This window comes from Nannospalax galili, unplaced genomic scaffold (assembly GCF_000622305.1).
Source record: "Nannospalax galili isolate Female #2095 unplaced genomic scaffold, S.galili_v1.0 scaffold1077, whole genome shotgun sequence".
NCBI classification, from domain to species: Eukaryota; Metazoa; Chordata; class Mammalia; order Rodentia; family Spalacidae; genus Nannospalax; species Nannospalax galili.
The window spans coordinates 410,048-425,259 of record NW_008340429.1 but is presented as its reverse complement, the minus strand read 5'-3'; the positions used below and the strand labels follow the sequence as shown (position 1 = coordinate 425,259).

Here is a 15,212-nt window from a genome sequence, read left to right as displayed (position 1 = left end):
AGAGTCCAAGTTCCTTGTGAACTGGGGTGTGAGCCAGTGAAACTGAGTTCATTGTGGTAGGGAATATAATCAGGAATAGAGTGAGATGCCAGGAAAGCGGTCAGTCTCTTTGCAGTGGGGGGGGGGGCTTAATGAATTAGCTTAATGACATGGACACTGGAATGATGGCTGGTGGACCACCAGGATAGAGACTAGGCCACAGTACTCTCCACTTGTAGAAAGAAAAAGCCAGATGTCTGGCCAACCCAATGTTATTTAAATGCTAAAAATTGAAGGAGCTCTTTTTTCAATAAACTCTTTTTCCTGAAAACTAAAAGATTTTACTACTATAAAATATTTATTCTCCAAACAAGCTTATTTTATTTATTAAAGACAAATTTAAGATTACCAAGCATTCTTAAGATCCGGTATGTGTTGCAAAAGCCAATGGTAGATACTTTAGGAGGACATAGTTTTAAAGAATCCATCCAAATTGTACTCAAATAGAAGGAAAAGAAAAAAATTATGAATTGTCTCATAAGCAGATGAAAACAAATATATCCTTGACCAAAAGCAAATCTAGGAACTGTCTAAAGTAAATAATATATTCTTACTCTAAACAATCATACTCTTTTAGAATGGAAAGAATGCTGTATTTAGAAATATGTATTATATTTGCTAAATTTTTTGAATTTTTCCAGCTGTGATTTTTTCAATTTTTTTAATATTTTATTTTATTATTTTTATTTTCTGTGTATGAGTGCTATTGCCTGCATGTAAAGTGCACCTGTGTGCACCCATGTCATACAATGCCGCCGAGATCAGAAGAGGGCTTCGAATTCCCCTGGAACTGGAGTTAAGGATGGTTCCCAGCCACCATGTGGGTGCTGGGAATCAAATCTGGGTACTCTGCAAGAGCAGTCAGTGCTCTTAATTGCTGAGCCATCTCTCCAGCCCCGACTTTTTAATTTTTAAGAGGAAAAAAAAATTAGGGGCAATGTTAAATTATCAAGTTTGGAAGCAAGTAAGATGACTGAGCAGGTAAAGCACTTGAGCCAGGTGACCTGAGTTGGATCCCTGCAACTCAGGAAAAAGTGGAGAGAATCAACTTTGCAAAGTTTTCCCCTGATCCCCACTCACACTGGCATATGCAACCACACACAATAAATTTGAAATTACCAAGTTTTCCTGAAGTGTTTTTTTTTTCTCAGCTATTCAAGGTCATATTACTCACCAAAATTTAGAGATGAAGAAGCCAAACAGTGAAAGTAAGAACATTTTAAGTAAATTGTTCTACATGCAGAAAATTGGTCTCTAATTCACAAGTATTGCATGATAATGCAATGATATAAAATAAAGGCAGTGCTTAACGTCTAAGAAATTAACAGGCATCATAAACAATACAGAAATAGCAAAAGTCTCAAATTGTCAAGAAAACATTTTAAAGCCTACCTTTCCTAAGTATTCTGACCCTGAGAGCTGTTGTCCTTCTTCTGCTGAGTCTGGACCATGAGATAAGCTGGGACTGAAGGCCATGAGGTCGGTCTTGGGTGGACCCTCCCCAGAGCACACCCTCGGCTTCCTCTGCTTTGAGTAGGACCAGCTCCCGATCTCACTGGAGCACAACAGCATGGGCTTCCCAGGCGCGCATGAGCCCTCCATGGGCTCTGCAGAGCAGCGCAGCGCGGTGTACAACACCAGCGTGAGTACCAACAGGCTGGACACCGCGCAAATGGCGATTATCAGGTACACGTTGACATCCACCAGCGACCCCTCCAGCCTGGCAGCATCTACCAAGGCCCTTGAGGAGGCTTTTGGGGCTTGGCTGGTCTCAACCAGAGAAACCAACACAGTGGCGGTAGTGGTAAGCGCTGGTTCTCCATGGTCCTTCACCAGCACCAGCAGACGCTGGCTCGGTGCATCTGCATCGTCCAGGGCTCGGGTCGTGCTGATCTCACCGGTGTACAGACCCACTCGGAAAGGGCTGCGCGAGCTACCCGCAGCTGGTTGCAATTCATAGGACAGCCAGGCATTGTAACCAGAGTCCGCGTCAACCGCGTGCACCTTAGTAACCACAAACCCTGAACCAACTGACCAAGACACCAGCTCGCTCACCGAGCTGCGCGCGGGAGGCCCCAGCAGTGTGGGCGCATTGTCGTTCTCATCCAGCACGAACACCTGCAGAGTCACGTCGCTGCCCAGGGCAGGCACACCAGCATCCCGCGCGCTCACCTGGAACTGCAGCAGCTCCAGCTCCTCATGGTCCAGAGGCTGCAGCGCATACACCTTGCCGCTCTCCGCGTGCACAGACACGTAGCTCGACAGCGCGCGCTCGCCCACCCGCCGCTCCACCAGCGAGTAGGACACCAGCGCGTTCTCCTGCGCGTCCGCGTCCACCGCCGACACCGTGAAGATGTGGGCGCCCGGCGGGTTGTTCTCCTTCACGAACACCGTGTATTCGGGCTGCGCGAACGCAGGCGCGTTGTCGTTCACGTCAGCCACCTCCACGGACACGCTGGCCGAGGCCCACAGCGAAGGCGAGCCTCCGTCCCTCGCAGTCACCACCACCTTATAGTCAGACGTGGTCTCGCGGTCCAGGGCGCTGTCCAACACCATCGAATAGTAATTCTTGAAAGTGGACACCAGCTTGAAGGGGACTTGAATAGTTATCGTACAAGTCACCTGCCCATTGATGCCTGAGTCGCGATCTGACACTGTGATGAGGGCGATGACTGTGCCCAGTGGAGCGTCCTCTTGGACAGGAAGTGAGAGAGACGTTATTGAGACTTTTGGTGCATTATCGTTGATATCCACAAGTTTTATCGAAATTTTACAATGTCCTGACATTGGTGGGATTCCTTTGTCAGATGCAGTGACCAGAATATCATAGGATTTCCTTTCTTCATAGTCTAATTCCCCCTTAGTTCTGATTTCCCCTGAGGTAGGATCTATTTTGAACTTTGTCCGTGTAGTGGAAGACACATCACTACTAAGTGAATACACAATCTCGCTGTTCGATCCTTCATCTGCATCAGAAGCATTTAATTTAACCACTAAGGTTCCATTTTCAGTGTTTTCTAACAATTGTATTTTGTAAACAGATTGGGGGAAAGTAGGTTCGTTGTCATTCACATCTAATACCTTAATAAGTATTTGAATGGTACCGGTTAGCTCAGGCTTGCCCCCATCAGTAGCTAATAATAATAAATTCATCTCGGCCCTTTCCTCTCTATCCAGAGATTTCCCCAGGACAAGAAACAATGAGTGGCTTAGTTCATCATTTGTTTGTATGTCTAGAAAGAAAAACTCATCATGGCTTAGCTTGTAGGAGAGAAGAGCATTTACTCCGATATCTGCATCAGATGCTCCCTCTAAAGGAAACCTCGAGTCAAGCAGCCTTGATTCAGGAAACTGGATAGTCTTTACAGTCATTGGAAATACCGGCGGGTTATCGTTAATGTCCCTCACCTCCACCTCCACGTGGAAAACCTGCAGCGGCCTGTCCACGATCACCTCCAGGTGGATGCTACACTCCGCGCTCCTCCCGCACAGCGCCTCCCGGTCGATTCGAGAATTCACAAACAAAATGCCATTCTGCAGATTTACCTCCAGAAGGTTCCCGCGGTCCTTGGACACCACCCTGAACAGGCGGGGCACCAGCTCGGCCAGCTCCAGGCCCAGGTCCTGCGCGATGCGGCCTACGAAGGTGCCGTGCTTGGCTTCCTCCGGGATGGAGTAGTGGAGCTGGCCACTCCCTGTCTCCCAGACCGCCAGGAGAAAAACCGAGAGCAGCAGACACTGCCTGACCCCTGGGCCCCTCCTCAAAGAAGGCATCACTTCCAGTCCTCTGGTGAGTTGGTCAAATCAAAGGATCGTGATTTCCAAAAAATTAGAAGTCTAGTCCCTGTTCAAATCTTCCTGCTTCTCCTATTGTTCAGCTCATCTGAGTAACAAAGGACTCTAGCCTGGCTATTTTCCTTCCTAGAGAACACTCCCTGGTAAACAGCGACATCATGTGGCTAAAACACAGTTCTACTTTTCCATATCAGCCATATGCACTTTAAGTGTAATCTTCAGTAGTGTTAATATGTATACTCACATCGTTGCAAATTTTTCCTTTTTTAAAACTAAAACTTTACATCCATTAGAGAGAAATTCACATTTCTCTGGCCTTTCCCATGGTAACCACTCTATTTCTGTTTCTATAAAGGTCTCTACTTTAGGTACTTCCTCTAAGTGAAATCGCTCAGGGATTGTTGGGGTTTGTTATTGTTGTTCTCAGGTTGGGTTGCTTTCAGACTGGCTTATTCAACTTAACATAATGTCCTGAATAATGTCATCCATGTTGTAACATATTACAGGATCTCTTTCCTTTCTAATACTCCATTGTGTGTACATACTGCATTTTGTATATCCATTCAACTATTCATGGACATTTGAGTTCTTCCACCTGTTGGCTACAGGAAATAGTGCTGGTAGCAATATAACATACAGATATCTCACACCTTTAGTCTCAGTACTCAGGAGGCAGAGGCAGATAGATGTCTGTGAGTTCAAGGCCAGACTGGTCTACATAGTTGATTTCCAAGCCAGCTGGGGCTACAGCAAGACCCTGTCTCAAAAAGACCAAGAAAACAAAAAATAAATAAAATAAACATGCAGGTATCTCTCTGATATCCTGATTTCAATTATTTTGGAATATTACCATTTTTATCATTTACTCAAAACAGGCACATAGGAATCAAAGAGTATTTTTACCCATTGAAAAATATGTTTCTTTAAAAAAGAAAATATGTTTTTATACATTCTTGTTGTTTTGTAATTTAATTTTGGATATTGAATTGTTTCTCATTTGAAAATTATATTTTTATTTAGAACTAGTTTCTTCTACTATATTTGAATTTTCATGCAGGAAGAATAAACTGATTTCTTTTTAGTGTTAGTTTTTTGTGAGTATCTTCATTGATTGATCTTAGCTGGTGTCTTCACATGAAAAAATATGAAAATAAAGATAATGTAGAAATGAAAGAAAATTAATCAAGGAGTTAATCCATTAGAAAAATACATAACAAAGAGTGGCTTTCAGTTACTTATGTATGTCAAAATTTTTACGTTTAGCTTCTTAGAGCAAGGCAGAAAACAAAATGAATGGCAAAATTGACAGTGTCCATTAAAAAATCAAAGAAAAGCTAAAGTTTTCTGAACTGGAATCATTAGTAACTTTTCTAAGTCTGCTGTTTTAAAGTACTTACTCACTTATTCACTTTTGCAGTAAAATGAATGAAACTGAAGATAATCATATTAGTAAAATTAAAACAGTCTCAAGAAGGAAAATATCCCTAGTGTCCACTCATTTGTGGGTCCCGTATTTATAGAGATACATAAAATCTCTCTCTCCCTCCGTCCTCTCTCTGTCTCTCTGTCTCTGTCTCTCTGTCTCTCTCTCACACACACACACATGACATGAAAATAGAAGCAAAACTTTCTGGGGGAACAAAAGAGACTAATAGAATGTGGACAATAGTGATAAAAGGAAGGGAAGGGAGTATGGGAGGAGGGGATATGCTCAACGTACATTGTATACTTATATGAAAACACACATGTATGTAGCACAGTACTATGCACAATGAATGCACACAATTTTTAATACATAAAGGGAGGCAGAGGTAGGTGAATCTCTGTGAGATCAAGGTCAACCTGGTCTGCAGAGAAAGTTCCAGGCTAGCTGTAGCTACAAGAAGACACTGTTTCAAAAAACAACAACAAGTGGGCATGGTGGTGCATGCCTTTAATCCCAGAACCCAAGAGACAGAGGTAGGCAGAGCTCTGTGAGTTTGAGGCCAGTCTGGTCTACATAGGTAGTTCTGGACCCATAGGAGCTACAGAGAGACCCTGTCTCGATAATAATAATAATAATAATAATAATAATAAATAAGGTGGAGAGCAATTGAGGAAGTTACCTAACATGACCACTGGCCTCCATATGTGTATTCACAGATGAGCATGCACACACACAAAACACACACACACAAACATGTAACATGCTCTTAACTAAATGATTAGCAACTCTAGAGAAATCTGTCTCAAATATGTATCAGGTGGGTTTAAAAACTGCTATAAAACATATTGCCTATTATGGTACTCATTATTGATCTACATAATGATTAAGAATCAAACTTTGAAGAGAGCATTATTCCTCTTCTGAAAAACTGCTGTAGAGAATTTTATTATTATGTTTTTATTTCTACATCCATTTCCAGAAAGATGAGAATTCAGATGAGTATGCGGTCTAGCTTGGTTTTGGAAAAACTACTGCCACCTTTTTTCTTGATCTTTTATTTTGGATTTTAAACACTGCTTAATATTTGCTTTTTACTAATTTCTTCCATTGTACGCAACTTTAAATATTTAATCAAAGGCAATGAATTGCAATAGAACAAGCAAGTTTTTGATGTTTTGAGAAATTTCAAAAATTCAATAACTATTCTGAACTCAATTTTCCTTAGATTCAGCACTTTCATCTGTAAAGTGTAACTTAAGTTTTATCTCATACAATATTAGGAAGATTTCATGAAGAAAAAATAGTTTTAGGACATTAGTAAATAAGTGGATACTAACTACTTCCTAACCAGGTCTCCTAAGTGACAAGTTTATGCAATAGTAAGTCATCTAAACTGAGGGGAATGCCATCAAAAAATTGTCCAATAAAGACAATGAAATAGTTGGACATTTTAGTGTGGAAATGTAAAGGATCCAACAAATACATTTTAAATCATAGTGCTTAAAATTATTACTTATTGCCCACTTTGAAATTTAGCAATGTAAATAGAAAGCAAGTGCTTTCTATAACTTTGCCTATAATTACTACAGGACTTGACGTTTCACAAGGGTTGAGACCCTGCATTAAGATGATCTGCACCGTGCTTACCTAGCATTTGTGAAGTCCTAGGTTCCATCCCTAGCACCACCACTACCAAACTTTACACCAACTAGTACTGAACTATTGTTAAAGCATTTTCCCATGTAAATAATACAAATATTGGAGCTGGAGGGATGGTTCACTGGTTAAGAGTACTTGCTACTCTTGCAGAAGACCTGGATTTGACTTGCAGCACCCACATGACAACTATCTGGAACTCCAGTTCTAGGGTATCCGTCGCCCTCTTCTGGCCTCCGTGGGCATTGGCATTGCACACACGTGGTGCACTTACATACATTCAGGCAAAACATTCAAACTCATAAAATATTTTAAAAGAACACTGTAATTGCTTGTTTTCTAATTCCACTCAATACACAAGTGCAATTATTAGAATATATCCAATATATGATTTGTTCAAAAATTATTGAGCCTCTTGAATACACTTTAAGTGGTAAAGAATTTTTAAGCTAAATCTAAAAAAAGTTTAAAGCCACAGTTTAAAATTGGACTTACATTGCCAGATAGATCCGAATTAATTTCTGAATGTTCATTTCTTTCTAATGTGTTCAAACCTGGAGATAGGCCTGGGCTGAAGGCCATGAGGTCGGTCTTGGGCGGGCCCTCCTCAGAGTACACCCTCTGCCGCCTCTGCTGGGAGTTGGACCAGCTCCCCACTGCACTGGAGCACACCAGCACCCGCTTCCCAGGCGCGCATGCGCCCTCGGTGGGCGCAATGGAGCAGCGCAGCGCGGTGTGGAGCAGCAGCGTGAGCAACAGCAGGCTGGACACCACGCAGATGGCGATGATCAGGTACACATTGACATCCACCAGCGACGCCTCAGGGCCCACTGCAGCCTTTAACGCGGGAGAAGAGGCTTTTGGAATCTGGCCGTTCTCCACCAGAGACACAAGCACGGTGGCGGTGGCGGTCAGCACTGGCTCTCCGTGGTCCTTCACCAGCACTAACAGGCGCAGTCGAGGTGCATCCACATCGTCTAGGGCATGTGTCGTGCGGATCTCGCCTGTGTACAGTCCCACGCGGAACGGGATGCGTGTGCCACCTGCTGCACGTTGCAGCTCATATGATAACCATGCATTGTAGCCAGAGTCTGCGTCTACCGCACGCACTTTCGCCACCATGTGGCCGGCACCCACTGTCCTGGACACCATCTCGCTCGCCGAGGTGTCCTCGAGAGGCCCCAGCAGTGTGGGCGCGTTGTCGTTCTCATCCAGCACGAACACCTGCAGAGTCACATTGCTGCCCAGGGCAGGCACACCAGCATCCCGCGCGCTCACCTGGAACTGCAGCAGCTCCAGCTCCTCATGGTCCAGAGGCTGCAGCGCATACACCTTGCCGCTCTCCGCGTGCACAGACACGTAGCTCGACAGCGCGCGCTCGCCCACCCGCCGCTCCACCAGCGAGTAGGACACCAGCGCGTTCTCCTGCGCGTCCGCGTCCACCGCCGACACCGTGAAGATGTGGGCGCCCGGCGGGTTGTTCTCCTTCACGAACACCGTGTATTCGGGCTGCGCGAACGCAGGCGCGTTGTCGTTCACGTCAGCCACCTCCACGGACACGCTGGCCGAGGCCCACAGCGAAGGCGAGCCTCCGTCCCTCGCAGTCACCACCACCTTATAGTCAGCTTTGGTCTCGCGGTCCAGGGCGCTGTCCAGCACTAGCGAATAGTAATTCTTGAAGGCGGACACCAGCTTGAAGGGGACGTGGGGCGTCAGGGAGCAGGCCACCTGTCCGTTGACACCTGAGTCGATATCCGACACCGAGATGAGGGCGATGATGGTGCTAAGTGGAGCGTCCTCTCTGATGGGCAAAGACAGCGAAGTGATCGCCAGTTCCGGAGCATTATCATTTATATCCAGCACTTTCACCAAAACCTTGCAGTGATTTGACATCGGAGGAGTCCCTTTATCAACCGCCTTTACTTGGATTTCATAGGATTTTGTTTCTTCATAATCCAGGTCACCAATTACTCTAATTTCTCCTAACACAGAATCTATTTTGAATTTTTCTTGAATGTTAAGAGAAACCTCACTGCCAAAGGAAAAGACGACTTCACCATTTACACCTTCATCAGTGTCAGAGGCATTTAACGTAGTCACTAAAGTTCCATTTGCTGTCGTCTCTACTAGGTGAGCTCTGTAGATGGCCTGGTCAAACATTGGGGGGTTATCATTAACATCGAGCACAGTAATCAGAAGCTGAACTGTGCCCTCCAGCTCTGGTTTGCCTCCGTCAGTGGCTGTCAATAACAAATGGAGTTCTGGTGTTTCTTCTCTATCTAAAGATTTTCTCAATTCAAGTAAAAGAGATTTACTGAGTTCGTCACTTGCCTCTACTTTCAAAGAAAAGTAATCACTGGGGCTCAGAGTGTAAGTTAGGAGAGCATTCGAACCAATGTCTGCGTCCACAGCTCCCTCTATTGGAAAACGCGAATCTAATTGTCTATTTTCAGGAATAAATACCTGCTGTTCTCTGCCTTTGAAGACCGGTGGATTATCGTTAATGTCCCTCACCTCCACCTCCACGTGGAAAACCTGCAGCGGCCTGTCCACGATCACCTCCAGGTGGATGCTACACTCCGCGCTCCGCCCGCACAGCGCCTCCCGGTCGATCCGAGAATTCACAAACAAAATGCCATTCTGCAGATTTACCTCCAGAAGGTCCCCGCGGCCCTTGGGCACCACCCTGAACAGACGGGGCACCAGCTCGGCCAGCTCCAGCCCCAGGTCCTGCGCGATGCGGCCCACGAAGGTGCCGTGCTTGGCTTCCTCCGGGATGGAGTAGTGCAGCTGGCCGCTCCCTGCCTGCCAGACCGCCAGGAGGAAAACTGAGAGCAGCACCGGGCGCCAGGTTCTCAGGCCTCTGGGTCTGGAAAACAGCATCGCAAAAGCACTACACTTTTCGTACCGCTGTCAGTCCAAGATCCTATTTCTTAACTTCATATTTCTCCTTACTGTTTTGGTCTTTCCTAGGCTGATGACGAAATGAAGCTTCCTCCCTTAGTTTGTATTGATCAGGCCCTCGTCCCCACACAAGAGACTTTGTGGTATACAGCGACATCATGTGGCTAAAGTGGATTTTACATCCATTCGTTGCTCTTTCAAATTAGTTTCTATATTAGACAATTTACTCGATGCATTTTAAAATTTATGTCTTTTAAAGATCAAAGACAGTTTGAATATTATTTTTGAGTATGTGATTAGATTTTTTTCCCTCAGCTGTTATCGCAAAGACGTTACAAATGAATTTGAGAAGACCGAGGATATGTTTAAACACCTCTCATATCATTGTATTTAAAATGATTTGTTGGCTTACATATTTTTATTAAATATTAATACTTCTATGCTGAAGTTTTAACATAAAGTCATTTTGACCACTAAGACAGTTTAAGGCATTATTTTTGCATGGCTACTTATATGTAGATTTACAAATACATGGTTCCCAAGTACATATTTATGACATTTTTAGAATATTTTCTGAAAATTCTTAGCATTTATTCAACGTTGTATGAATAACTTTATTTTAAATGTTCAGATGAACATACCTGGGGATTTCCCTTTGCTGCTTTGTGTGTGTGTGTGTGTGTGTGTGTGTCCATTGTATCTTTATTCCTACATTAAATTTTTAGCCATATCTTTTTCTTCATTAATATCAAACATATTTCAACCAAAATAAGGAAATTTCATCATTATCAAGCATACTTACTGAGATGCCCATAATAGCCCACAATCAAAATGAAAAGTGCAAATGCAATACAAATCTTTCGTTTTTAGAAAAATAAACTTCTCCTCCAATTCAGTCCAATTCAGAGTTGGAATTCCATAGTTGGATCAAAATTTGACTAAATCTATTAAAACAATATGCTTAATGTTTCTACTTTAAATACTAAAAATATTTGAAGAAACTAATATGAATAAGGATTATTTAATTCATTACACCTCCATTATCAGAAAACATAAGTCATTGTTTGATAATTAAGATAAAAGTGAGAGCCTGGAGACATGGCTTTTATAAAATAAAAGTGAAACAAGAAACTTTTACTCTTAAAATATCAGTTTAGGGCTAGAGAGATGACTTGGCAATTAAGAGCACTAGCTGCTCTTGCAGAGGACCTGAGTTTGAATCCCAGAACCCACATGGTAGCTAACAATCATCTGTAACTTCAGTTCTAGGGGATCCGACACACTCTTCTGTCCTCCACAGGCATGGGTGAACTTACATACATCTAGGCAATACACTTATACACATAAAATAAAAATAAATAAAATTTAGAATAAAATATCAATTTATACATTTTAATAGTTAAGTGCTGTATTACACAAGGTACAGAAATATAAGATACTTAATTATCTTCTTAGTCTAAAAATGAAGCAAATTCAGAGCTTGGAATCCTTCTTTTAAAAATATTTTATTCATTTTTATTGTATGTGTATGAGTGTTTTGCATGCATATATGTAAGTACACAACCTGTGTGCACTGCCCTCAGAAGCCAGAAGAGGGCGCCAGATTACCTGGAACTGGGGTTACCAATAGTTGCTAGCTGTCATGTGGGTGCTAGGAACCAACCTAACTCCTTTAAAAGAGCAGTAAGTGGGGATAGAGAGATGACTTAATGGTTAAGAGCACTGACTGCTCTTGCAGAAGACCTGGGTTTAAATCCAATGACCCACATGGTGGCCCACAACCATTTATAACTCCAGGTCCAGGGAATTTCCATGCTCTCTTCTGACCTCCTCCGGCCATTGCATGACACAGGTGCACCCAAATGCATGCAGGCAATACACCACACACATAAATTAACAAAAATAACAAACAAAATATTTTAAAGAGCAGCAAGTGCTCTTAAGCACTGAGCCATCTCTCCAGCTCCCAGAGCGTGGAACCTCTCTAACTATCAGTATATTTAGGCAACACTATTAACATTTGAATGCTTAAAGTATTTTGATATGTTATGAATTTTATGAAGAATGAGTTAGGGAGGGATTCCCTGGGTTTTCTTTTTGCCTTATATATTCCAGACTTAAAGCTGAATAAGCCAGTAATCCATGAACATCATTGGGTATGATGAGAAAAAGCTAAAATAAGGCATACTTTCTATAGACAAAGGACCAAGAAAGGGGAGCCTATGAAGGCAAAAACCTTTTATTTAATTATTTAATCCAGGTAAAAAACACAGCAAAAAAAGAACCTTTGAAGTTTTTGTGGAGAACCTTTTGTGGAAACCCTTGCAAGTCAAAGCACTCCAGCACCTCTGCCATGGAACACCAGAGAAGGCCAAACATGAAGCTAAGGTTTTCATTCCTTTCATCTTTAATGTTCTAGAAATCATGTGGGTAGACTAGACAGTCATTGTATCATGCAATAACCTACTGCCTCATCCCCTCTCTGCTGGAGTGATGTCAGAGGAGGTTTAGGACAGATCCAAAACCTCTCACCAAATGAGTTTTTAAAAGGCCATCTACAATGTCATGGGAGGACACATCAAAATCCATAATCCCCAACTCATCTAGAAGTGCAAAGAACACTCTATTCCAGAATCACTGGAGACCTATAGGGAAACTTGGCTTTCTGTATGTAGCAGTGATTAAACCATTTCCAACCTCCCTCCAACAGAGCAGTGTCAGAAGAAGCTAGCTAAACAGAAGATTTAAGTAAGATCCAGAGTCTCAGATCATAATACTAAAATGTCTACATTTCAACAACAAAAAAGTCACTCATCCTACCAACAGCCAAGAATACAACAAACTGAATTTTTAAAAATTGATGGTAACCTCCCATACCTAAAGTTTTGTATTCCATGGTTTCAGTTATCTTGGCCAACTACAAGTCAAAAACATTAAATGGGAAATTCCAGAAACAAATTGTTCATAAGTGTTAAACTGTTCAGTGTTTTGAGTAGTGTGAACCCACTCTATCCTGTCTAAAATGTGAATTATGTCTCCATCCAGTGAATTTATGTTATATATTCTATCCACCCCCCACGGTCATTTAGAAGATCTCTCTGTTATCAACTTTACTGTTGCCGTATTACAGTGTTTGTGTTCACATAAGCTGATTTTATTTAACAATGACTCCAAAAATGTAAGAATAAGGTCTTGAGGAATAACACTGTGGGAAATCACTTGTCTAGCATGTGTAAGGCCCTGGATTTGATTACTAGCACCACAGAAAAATAAATGTGAGAACCATGCTAGTAACAATTTGGATATGCCAAAGGGAAGCTACAAAGTGCTTTCTTTCAGTGAAAGTTCTCAATATAAGAAAAGAAATTACATGCTGAGTGATCATGATCACATAAATTTTATTATACTATATTCCTACAATTTTTATTATTTTAAATTCCTTACTATGCCCAATTTACAAATTATATGTTAGCATAGCTATGTGTGTATAGAACATGGCTTATATAAGATTCAGTACTGTTCAGAGTTTCAGTCATACACTGTGGGATTTGGAACTTATTCATCACGGAAAAAATGGGAGGGGGCTGAGTGTGGGGCACAGACTTTTAATCCTGGCACTCAGGAAACAGAAGCTAGCAGATATCTCTGAGTTCAAGGCCAGCCTGGTCTACAAAGTGAGTCCCAGGATAGTCAGGGCTACATGGAGAGACCCTGTCTCAAGAAAATGAAAGGGCATGATATGAAATGACAGAACTTTCAGAATTCTCTGACAAATATTTCTGAAACGTTCTACTTTATTACTAAAGCTATTTTGTTTCTAGCATATTTGGAATTGTAGTCGAAAGCTTCAGGGATGAAATAGAAAGTCTGTACAAATAAATAGCTCATAAAAAGAACAAAAGGAAATTTTAGAATAAAAAGTACAATAACCATCATGAAACATCCCGTATTTTTAACAGTTTCAAAGCCCCAAAGGACACAGCTAATGAAGTGCTGATTCACAGGTTACTAGACATTGAGTGCAGTTTTATTGAGTACAGATTGTCACTACACTGTGATCATTACATATATGTATCATGGGTCATTCAGCCTACAGTATTCATGGAGTTTATTCTAGAACACATCCCCATTCCTTAAGGTTATTACCATCTGTGGATGCTCACATGTCATATAAAATGATGTAACATTTCTAGATAACTTTAATGTGTCCTTTAAATAACTTGATATAACCTCTAGATTACTTGTAATACCTAATGAAATATAAAATCTGTGTTATACTGTATTAGTTTGAGAGTAATGATAAAAAGCAACTCATATCCCTGTTCATCACAGATGTGGTTTTTTGTTCAAATTTTTCAATCTGTATTTGGTTACATCCATGAAGGTACACATTTAGAGGACTGCATGTATATGACTCTTGGTATGAGTCTGAACATGAAGATATGTAGCTCTCCACAGATCTATTCTTTTTGAAAAAATATTTTATTTATTATTTTATGTGTATAAATATATTGCCTGCATGTATGTAAGTGCACCCATGTTGGGTAATGCCCATGGAAGTCAGAAGAGGGCATCAAAGTTATAGATATTTGTTAGCTATCATGCAGGTGCTGGGAACCAAACCTGGGTCCTCTGCAAGAACAGCTAGTGCTCTTAACTGCTGAGCCATCTCTCCAGCCCCAAAAGATCTATACTTTAGAAATCTTTCCCAAGCTATAAGAAACTGTGAAACAAGTACTTAAGTGTCCCTGGAAATGGTCCCAAAGGCGTAAAACTCTTTATTCAAATTCAATGACTTCAGTTGCTTATTGAATGAACTTCAAATAAGATAAACACAAAGAAACCAACAGACAAATCATAGTAATGGTCCTGAAAGATATGAAAAATTAGGAAATGTTTTTGGTTGCTGGTCTTTGAACTTATGAATTTATCCACGGGTAGGAAGCACTCTACATGACACTGGGGGCAGGCTTAGAGAGTTATTAAGCCTTGCCTGATGTCCAGTCTCTCTCTCTCTCTGCTTCCTGAAGATGTGAGCACTCAGCTCTCTGCTCTGCCACCATGCCTCCCACAATGATGGATTCTTGCCCCTTTGGAACTGTAAGCTAAGTAAAGTCATCCTTTGAAAGTTGCTTTGGTTAGTGCTTTTATCACAGCAACAGAAAAGGTAATTAAGACATCATGCAAGTGTGATGATCTGAATTTGAATCCCCAGAGCCTATGTTAAAAAGCCAAACACAGTATCATAAGACCAGCTAGTCTACAATATGTAGTGATGAATAAGAAACCAAGTCTCAAACAAGGTGGAAAGTGTGGACTGACTGATCCCCAAGGTTGTTCTCTGATCTCCACACTCATGTATGCCTGTTGTGTGATGTTCTGTATGACACAC

At 41.8% G+C, this 15,212-nt stretch overlaps 2 protein-coding genes across 2 annotated transcripts in view; both read right to left on the bottom strand.

Annotated features, from left to right (window-relative positions):
- Positions 1-3,996, bottom strand: part of LOC103736101 — a 287,348-nt gene extending 283,352 nt beyond the window's left edge. Inside the window, 1 exon segment of the mRNA XM_029564673.1 lies at positions 1,432-3,996. Coding sequence (XP_029420533.1) covers positions 1,432-3,813 — 2,382 coding nt within the window. The 5' untranslated portion in view covers positions 3,814-3,996.
- Positions 3,997-7,417: 3,421 nt separating this feature from the next.
- On the bottom strand, positions 7,418-9,937 carry LOC115070747 (protocadherin alpha-1-like). The gene is given in 2 exon segments (XM_029564679.1): positions 7,418-7,533; positions 7,535-9,937. Coding segments are annotated over 2 exon segments (2,334 nt in total). The 5' UTR covers positions 9,800-9,937; the 3' UTR covers positions 7,418-7,464.
- Between the last annotated feature and the right edge of the window lie 5,275 nt (positions 9,938-15,212).